Raw genomic sequence first — 10000 nt, 5'->3', positions numbered from 1 at the left:
GTCACCTTTTAAACAGGTTTTCGTCTGTTCGGATAGCAAAAGACTGTAAAAAATGACTTGTGTTTGTGTGTTGTATATCATTTTTGACTTAGATCATTTTTTAAATACAAATGATACGTAGTCGTATCAAGAAATGTTTTATATAGAAAATAAATATGACCCTTTAATTTGCATTTCAAACACTTTTTATCTGTTTGGATAGCCAAAGATTGTAAAAGGAAAAGCTTCATTTAAAGATGACTTGTGCTGTTGTGTAGACTGTGTTGTATATCATTTTGATTTATTTTTTTTTAATACAGATGATACGTAGTCAAGTCAAGAAATGTTTAATATAGAAATGTAATGTCACCTTTCAAACAGGTTTTCGTCTGATCGGATAGCCAAAGACTAAGCGAAAAGCTGCATAATGACTTGTGTAGACGTTGCTGTATATCACTTTTCACTTAATCTTTTTTAAATTACAGATGATACGTAGTCAAGTCAAGAAATGTTTAATATAGAAACATGTGCATGTACAGCCAAAGCATTGTATTGTAAGGACTCTAGGTTGACCTGGTTGTAAGATTAAAAGGTTCTTCACTCTTATTGATAGCATGCTGCTATGGGCAAAGTTACAGGTGGAGAGGGATCAAATTAACATGATCCCATTGTCCCAAGCCTTAATACAATTATACCTTCATGGATATATATTAATGGCTTCACCACACTATGTGCTTTGGGATTAAAGTCGGTCCTAGCATAATTTTTTTAAACAGATATCTACCAAAACAGTTTGAGAAATATTTGAAGCATACTTGTGTATTTAGAAAATATGTTTAAGAAATTTCAACAGAATGCAAAAAAAAATATTTAGTAAGAATGATATAACAGTACCCAGTGCCAATGGTACACCCTGATCTTTGAATAGCCTAATGCAGATAGCTTCGTGACGTCAGACAGAAAGACTGGTGGCCCCTGTTGTAGACAGACGTTGTACAGACCAAGACGTTGGAGAACGTCCTTGTAGATTCTCCAGTACTTCGTTACCCCGTTAAGAATTACGCCGGAACAACTGTTAAACCACCAGCCACCTTTGCGGTTCTCTGCACATATATATCGTACCAAGTCGTGGTCCCTGTCAAATGTTCCTGTCTCGTTCTGCCTTGTTGTGCGAGTCACGATTCAGTCAATCGCTTGTACTTTTTTGCCTGTTTCCTAGGTACAAGCGGTGGTGATCACTCTCGCCGGCAGCTTTGAAGGTTAAATCGTACCTGGAAACCAAGTGTAGCCTTTGAAGTCTATTTAGAGCACATACTCTCCCTGGTTCGTCAGAGTGAATATAATTTTCAACCCAAGCCTAAACTCGCCCTCTAGGTCACCGAACCTTCTCTTGTAGTCCTCCCACGTTCGGGTGAAGTTATCCGTGCCCAGCCCACAGTCCAGCCTTTCCCCTAAGGCTCCATCTCGTAGAAGAAAGGTTCAGTTGCTCCGGATCCCCCGAGGTTGAATATGGTACACCCCGCTGGCTGTTTTCCCATCGCTACGAGCGTGATCACAGTCCCGATACACGTCAGGCCTCTGCCTTGCCTGTATCTTGATAGTGACCCAACCTAGAGACACGGGTGGGCCTTGCTGTAAGCAAACGTTATAAAGACCCTCTCCTCTTCCCGTTACTTCACGATACTCATCATGACCACTGTATTTCTTAATAATCCCGTTGAGTATCAGTAGAGAGCATCTTTTATACCACCAGCCTCCCTTCAACCTCTCCGCACAACTGTAGCTGGCCTTGTCATTGTCCCTGTCCATGGTACTGAACGCCATCCCGTTCAAGTCTGCCCCAGCTCGTTCCATGCACGAGCCGGCTTTTCCTGTAAAACCAGACAAAGTCAGGCGGTAGTTCTCATCTTCTCCTGCCACTCTAAAGTTATCGTACTGGTACGATCCTACGAGACCGTTGAACGCTTGAACATGGATCTTGATCCTGAAGTCACCGTCTTTAGTGAGTTGGTGTATCTTGTCATTACCAAGCCAGTACTCTCTAGGAATGACGCCGAAACCGTTCTTGTAATCCTCCCAACCCCTCGTGAAGTTCTCCCCCACGGTGTGATTTCTCTGCTGGATGACGGTCCAGGCGGCATCGCCGTCTTGTAAGTCACAGAACACGGGGAAAGGTTCAACCGTGTTCCGCGGACGGATCCAAAACACTCCGCTGCCCCGCTCTCCTGAGCGTTTCACCGCGTCACAGTCTTCATACAATTTGGTATCTGCAAAAAATAATTGAAGTCCAATTATTTACAGAAAATAGTCGCTTTCTTTCAAAATCAGATCTCTAGTGATAACCTTTCTGAGAGAATAAAAGAGGTAATTGATATATTTCTGTTCAAACGATTAAGAATTATCGAAACTGTAGATTATGCTGTATCTTTTGGCTTATTCAGCAACGGGTTGTTTAAGGAAATACTTACCATTGCATAGATCTTTGCACTCTTCAGGAGCTGGCGTTGTTGTGGGCTCAGTTTCTAAAGGTTCCGCTAGGCGGCGTAACTTCATGGTCACCTTTTTCAGGGAGTGCTGCTTTGAGTAGCCGATCAGTCTGAGTGGGAACCAGAAGATGCCGTTTTGCTCTCCTGTGTATTCGCCACTATCTTTGTACATTCCGTTCAAGTTGGCCCAGTTGAGACACACTTTACCAAACCACCAGCCTGTTTTCTGTACGCTAGCGCAGTGTGAGCCCTGCAATGTGCCGTGGTCCTTAGTCGTAAAGGGTTGGTCTCGGTCCAACTTCGTCATGCCATCGCCGATGTTTCCCGAGTGGTTTCCGAGCCGAAGCCTGTAGTCGTCGGCTTCGTTCTCTACTCGGAAGTGTGAATATTCGGCGAAGAACGTTCGCCCGTTGAAGTCCTCCAGATCAATTCGCAGCTTGTATTTTGCTTGGTTGGTGAGTCGGTAGATATTGTTGTTTCCAAGCCAGTATTCACCGGCCACGTCGCCAAACCCTTTATCGGAACAATTGAAAAGAAACATGTAATGCCAGACACCATTGGCAATGGCATTTGGTGGTCTTCTTTGTTGCCATTTCATAGTACTTATATGTCATGCTTAAATGGCAAAAAAAAAAAAAAAAAAAAAAAAATATAATAATAATAATAATAATAATAATAATAATAATAATAATAATAATAATAATAATAATAATAATAATAATAATAATAATAATAATAATAATAATAATAATAATAATAATAATAATAATAATAATCTTATAGTGCTGAATTGAAGCAGGGTTTACAATCAGATGATACAAATGGTAATAATACACATAGTAATACACATAATACACAATGTCATGATATATATTTCTTTCACATTTTTGTGGAACTGCCGCAAGGGTCTGTGCGGCTGCCATTCGACGCCACAAGGTGACCTCAATACGGCTTTCCCCAACCAAAGTTAGGTACCCATTCACACCTGGGTGGAGTGAGGAAGGTTGTGTAAAGTGCCTTTCCCAAGGGCACAATGTCGGGCGCATGTCCAGACATGTACCGGGTATGACTCGGGATCGAACCCGGGTCTCCCGGTTCACAGTCGAATGATCTACCACTACTCCACCCGACGCCACTTGGGCGCGCATATAATTCTTCTTCTTCTGTAAAAAGCTGTAGTATCTCTGTAATACGTACCGTCCTTGTATTCCTGCCAGTTGCGGAAGAAGTCGACAGAGCCGTCCTGTCTCCGTTGTATGACAGTCCAAGCCCCGCCGTCCTCAAACTCACACCAGGCGCTGAACACATCGTCTAAATCCCGAGATTGGATGGAGTAAACACCGGAGTCCTTTTGTCCCTGGTTGTACGAGTTGGTACTGTCAAGACGAGTGTCCCCTTCTGTACAACAAGAACAACAGCAACAGCAATAAGAAATAGAGAATGGGGTCGTGTAGAGGCAGAGTGCTCGATTCGGAACCAAGAGGTCCCTAATTCGAGTCCTGACATGCCACCGATCTTGTGCCCTTGGGAAATTAAGGAACTTTACACAACTTTCCTCACTTTACTTACTAATAGGTGAACATGAGTATATTCTGTTCCGAATTTGTCCTCAATCTATCTGCGTTGGTGACGCCATTAAAATAATTTGATACAACTTGAGTGCACGTGTGCCGTCACCATGTCAATGTTGGAATAAAGAAAAAGAAGTAGAAGTTATTGTGAGTTTCTTCTTTCATTCATTTTTGTGGATTTCTTGCTGATTCTGTACAAATTCTGTTGGCGAGCACATGGGCACAACTGATGAGTTCATCGGCTTTAACCTCCAATTCATCCATTCGTATTTACAAGGAGACAAAGAAATACCCCGTAATAAAGCGTCCGAACAAACGTCTAAATAGTATGGTCAAATAAATTACAAATATGAAAAACTCAGAAAAAGAAAACTGAACAGACAAGAAACTGATTAGCAAACAAATAAACGCTAATGAAAACAAAATCTTGTGACCTATGCTAATTTGAAACGGGATTCCATATATCCGTAAATAATTTTATCAGGTTGGTAAACGACGACTGAATAGCAAAGTTCTTTCTATCACAACCATTTATTTTTCAAGCCAACGTTTCGATGACCTTCGAATTCTGTCATCTTCATCAGGGCAATTCTGACTGGTTTACTGTGCACTGACACTAGATGTTACTTGGTGCATAGTGCACTAAAGGTGTTACATAGTTCATAGTGCACTTAAGCTAGTTTGTCTGTTTACAATACATTCCGGAACGTAGTGTAATTGTGACATACATATATGCGGTTACAAATGTAAAGTGTTTCTATATATAATATAAGATTTGTTAACTGACAATACTAAGCTATCACAGTTCCAAACAGAAATCATTAAAAGTCTTGTTACATGTGTATTTTTAGGAATCATAATAGTTACAAAACAGACAAAACTAGCTTAAGTGCACTATGAACTATGTAACACCTTTAGTGCACTATGCACCAAGTGACATCTAGTGTCAGTGCACAGTAAACCAGTCAGTATTGCCCTGATGAAGATGACAGAAGGTCATCGAAACGTTGGCTTGAAAAATAAATGGTTGTGATAGAAAGAACTTTGCTATTCAGGGATTTCATATAGTTCCATATTTATTTCATAATACACGTCTTTACCTTTAGGCTCACATGTCGGCTTGTCCCCAACCCAGACTCCGTCCTGACACAGGGTACTCTGTGTCCCCTTCATCTCGTACCCAGGAGCACAGGTAAACCTGGCCCTGTCCCCGGTCTGTCTTCCCGACACCTGTACGGCTCCGTTCGCCGGGCCTTCGACAGGTGGACACAGCACCACTACAATATGAAACATATTTCACATTCACATGTTCTCAGCAGCCAAATCCAACCCTGCCCCCTATCGGTCTTTTGAATGATTGCATCAAGGAGATTACAGTATCAATCAGTTCTACTCAGGGTCTATAATGATGTTAGCCATCTACAGCATAAAACATTTTACTATCACATATCCGTATTGTATTGAACAGTATGGCTTGGATTGGATTTTATTTTATTCATCCAATCTCTCTAGAACTTTTTCTACAGCGTATCTTTTTCTCCTATGACGGACCTATATCTACCAAAGATGACTTTCCCCGTAAAAGGCTAGATGGCATATAAAACTACCCAACCACTGAGGAAAGGTTTGCCTACCTGTTTTCTCACAAACCGGCTGACTGCCCGTCCACTGCCCGTTGACACACTCCCGCATGTGGAGCCCGGCCAGGTCGTACCCTGCAGTGCAGGTGTAAGTCGCCAGGGAGCCGTGTGTGCGGGTCTCAAAACGTACTTGGCCGTTCTCAGGACGGTTTGGAATGGGACAACCTAGTTTTATCAGAAATATGACTTATTATTATGGTAATAACCGTTGATCGTTGTTACCAGCCTTTACTTGTTTTTAATTTTTAAATTAAATATGTTTTTGCTTTGATACGACTCATTTCTTTCTAGTACACTATCGCAACGACGTATTAAGCATTAAGATAGGCGAATTAAACAATTATATTAAATGAAACTATTTATTACCTGTAATAAATTGAGAAATGACTGCAATGACGACCACAATGGCAGCGACCAAGGCCAAAACACCAAATCCTACATATGATTAGAATAATGAGGAAATCATCACTGTACACGAAAAATAGTTACAGTCTAGAGGTAGTTATAAAACACATTTATTTTGTCGGCAACAAACCACAGATAACGTCAATACCTACAACGTACCGTTACAGTAGCTGTGGAAAAAAATACAGACATACGTACCTGCGTTGCTACGTTTTGTTGTCTTCGGCAATTCTTTGATGATGTTATCTGCAACATCCTGTATGATTTTGTCCTCAACAATTCCCGTTTGACTGTCACAAGTAACGGAAAGTGCCCTTATACCTTTCAAAGTCGGGGAGTATTTTCTCACCAACGTATCAAAATCTCCAAAGTCATGCCCCAGCCAGACAGGAAAAATCGGCAAGCCATATCTTTGAGCCAGTTCGAATTCTCTTTTAGGCCAGTACTTGTGTTCGCAGAGGAGGTTTCTGCTTAAAACGGTGACAACCAGCTGTAAGTTGGGACTAGCAAGGGCTGATTCAATAGATTTTTTTATGTCATGACCTGCTTGGATACTGAATTTGTCATAAAAGATGTCGTCAGGTTTAAGACCGTTGGCTACTAAAGCTTTGTACAAAGGTTCCACAAATCTGTCCTTGTCTTCTCCGGCGTGGCAGAGGAACACAGATGGGCCTGGGGAAATATAGAGAATATTTTGCGAAATCTTATTATAATACTGGTTTATTTGTTTCATGTAAAACTCCTAACAAAATGGTTCCCACGTGGCAGTCACAAACTGAATTGCGTGGGGGTTCCATTAACAACAGTTGGTATTCATACTAAAAACATTTAACTATATACATGTAGGGTACAATATTAAAAAAGGTAGTTATACAATATTAACAAATATAAAAGATCTCATGAAGACACATTATACAATATCTCAAAGGCTCGGAATTTGACATGACGCACATAGACGATTCGCGAGCATTAGAAACCACTAGGTGAACAATTTAAAATAGGGCAGTTTTTTTCCTTGCAAATTAGGCAAATTGCATTCAAATAACGAGGACAAACTTAAGTAATAATTGTCATATCAAGATTTCAATTTATGAAAATAATTTGTAGTTTACCTGTTTTGTATGGTGCCTGACCCATGATGGTTTATACTTCAAGTACTTCAATAACCCCAACCTCTTGATGTTGTCGCTAGACGTCGCTGCACGTAATAACCTGGCCAATGTAAATATGTAAATAAAGGAAACATTAACATGCCCGTCACAACAGGCACTATGAAGTAGCATGTTACACATTTCTTAAAAGAGATCCTGTCTATTATGATATTCACATGATCGACTGTGTATATGTAAAGGTCTAAAAACATGTCAGGTACACTTTGTTATTGCACCTGTCGCATTTAATTACCCTGTAACACAGGTTAGTAAAGTTTATTTTTATTAATTAGCACATACAAGTACGCAATAAAAGTTATACAAAATATTACGATGGAAATAAACGTGAAGGGGGTGGAAGAAAATCACAAAGGTTTATTTGATATCCTCCCCGTCATGGCTCGCCGTTCTATTTACTTCAACGTTCATTATATGATTTGTTAATTCTTTGTCATCACCCTTGTAAATAGTGTTGTTATGATTTTTGTTATTGTTTATTTTGTTAATTATTTATGTAATCCTTATTAGTTTATTTTGGTGGGGGAATTAAAACGGAGTATGTTCCTGTTTCCCCCAACCTTTTACATTTTGTTGTAATAAAGCTGAAATAAATAAATAAATTTTACAATTTCCACAATTATATCAAATGAAATAAGAAGTGATAATAAACATGTACAATGAAAAATGAATTAATTAAACAAAATAATCAAGTTTGGCATTAGTAATGAAACAAATCTTATGCCAAATGGGAGTTGAAGACCCTTTTAGTCGGGAAATTCAATCCTAACCTGAAATAGTTTTTGAAGTCTAGCCTCTACGTATACCAGGCACCGCGGATCGCTGGAAAAATAATAGAAATTGGCTCAAGGATCCGTGGGTCGCAAATTGGATCTTCTATGGCCCTGGATCTTCTCTGGTATACTATCCCTTAATTTCGGCCAATTTCTACTATTTTTCCAGCGATCCGCGGTGCCTGGTAGAGGCTAGTTGAAGTCCTCGCGGAAGTATTTTTGTTTACTACAGTCAACACCAGACGACTGAACATTCTGTTTGTACTTATTGCACCTCTCTGCGTCTTCACAATGTTCCTCTTGTTTACTGATAATTTGTATATAAGAGAATATGCTGGGTAGGCCAGAAACCTAGGTGGTTTTTTTAAGGCCTACCCCAAACTATGATACATGACAAAACATATTTGACTTAAACATCAAAATTAAACAATGAAATAATTGATTCATTAAACAAAATCAAGACACAGAAATAATAACTGAAGTGTGTAAACTAGTTTTTTACATCTACGAAAAGAAAAGAAGTTAAACAAAAGTCTTATAATTCAGGTCGCTACTGCAGAAATAAACTGATTAGATAATTAACATGAAAATTAACGATTAAAACAAATGATTAAAAAAGAAGGAAATCAAACAAATCAGATTGTAGTGGTACTGGGGTTTTGTGAGAAAAGTTTTTAAGAAGTTCTTTTTAAAAACAAGGAATTGACTGGCAGTTTTGTAGCAGTTGGCTTAACTTGTTCCAGACGATGAGGCCTCTATACGCTATTGAGAATTGTTTTTGTGTGGATTTAGTCTTGATCGGCCTTAATTGGTTATGTTGTCTCGTATTAGCCTCTACCAGGCTTTGGGGAGGCGGCTGGAAAGAGTAGAAATCGGCCAAATAGAGAGATAAGCATGACAAGGGAGTTTGGCCGTTGAGAGAACAGTTCGCCGCCCCATAACGAACTGTTCTCTCACGACAAACTCCCTTGTCATGCTTATCTCTCTATTTGGACGATTTCTACTCTTTCCAGCCGCCTCCCCAAAGCCTGGTAGAGACTATCTTGACATAACAGCTAGGAATATTCACTAACCTTTTGTGTCACACTTCAAACAATAAAAGAAACTAGAACTGCTCTCAGACTGGTACCGAACTGACGATTGCACCTGTGACTTCCGCCTTGCGTTCGTCTTGTTTACACAGAATGTAGTTGTTATGACCTCACCCCGTGCCGGCCCGGACAATGGAGACCATACGTGAATGGTGTCGGCTCCAATTTTGTGTTCACCGTGAAACGAGACTTTGCCTGCCTTGACAGTAGAAGTCGGCCAATTGTACCTCTGCACCGTTTGTAAATATTGTTATACATGATGTAATGGTGTCAGCACTGGAGAATAAGTCCTGGCCTTAGAAACGACGAAAACAGGTAAACTACTAGCATGGTACAGGTAGTCGTCGGGCAGACTGTGACACAGGCAACAAATAACAATGTTCTAACACGGTATTTCCGTTACATGGCAGTTGGATTTTGTAGGAAAATTGCACGACTGTCCGAGTTTGCGGCCGCACGGCGTAGCAGTGACCGGGCGCTGGTGACGTCGTCCCGTTTCCCATCGGCTGAACAGAGAAATCACGTGACCCCTAGCTGATACTAACTATTCCCTTTACCCTCTGACCCTTCCTCAGTATCACCTGTATCAAACTTTGACTGAACGGTCGCTGTGAGCTCACTACCCTGTGTGTTCGTCTGTGAAAGAGACGGGAAACAAAGTTCACGTCTGAGCTTGTGAAGAACAGAAGCGTTTAGTAGTAGTAATTGCATGTAACATGTTATAAAACTAGAAAGGTAACAATTGCAAAGCAAATGCATAATGTTTACCTTCGCATAATATCTGCTCAAACACATTCACATATATGGTGACAGGAGTCTAAATCCCTCCTACTATAAAATTGCAACATTATGTAACCCAACACCAGTCACCATGGTGACAGACGGT

General features: G+C 40.3%; 2 protein-coding genes across 2 annotated transcripts; both read right to left on the bottom strand.

Moving 5' to 3' along the window:
• Positions 1–1458: 1458 nt before the first annotated feature.
• LOC109466899 lies at positions 1459–4145 on the bottom strand. Its single transcript, XM_019764765.1, has 4 exons — positions 4121–4145; positions 3663–3863; positions 2448–2978; positions 1459–2246 (listed from the first exon to the last, which is right to left on the bottom strand). The coding sequence occupies exons 1-4, from the start codon at positions 4143–4145 to the stop codon at positions 1459–1461; spliced, it is 1545 nt and encodes a 514-aa protein (XP_019620324.1).
• A 938-nt stretch (positions 4146–5083) lies between these two features.
• Positions 5084–7232, bottom strand: LOC109466898. The gene is made up of 5 exons (XM_019764764.1): positions 7194–7232; positions 6280–6753; positions 6043–6111; positions 5671–5841; positions 5084–5313 (listed from the first exon to the last, which is right to left on the bottom strand). The coding sequence occupies exons 1-5, from the start codon at positions 7216–7218 to the stop codon at positions 5084–5086; spliced, it is 969 nt and encodes a 322-aa protein (XP_019620323.1). The 5' UTR covers positions 7219–7232.
• Positions 7233–10000: the final 2768 nt, after the last annotated feature.

Source organism: Branchiostoma belcheri, unplaced genomic scaffold (assembly GCF_001625305.1).
Source record: "Branchiostoma belcheri isolate BF01 breed outbred unplaced genomic scaffold, Haploidv18h27 scaffold171, whole genome shotgun sequence".
Taxonomy (NCBI): Eukaryota; Metazoa; Chordata; class Leptocardii; order Amphioxiformes; family Branchiostomatidae; genus Branchiostoma; species Branchiostoma belcheri.
The sequence above is the reverse complement of the archived record's forward strand: the minus strand, read 5'-3'. Positions and strand labels throughout refer to the sequence as shown.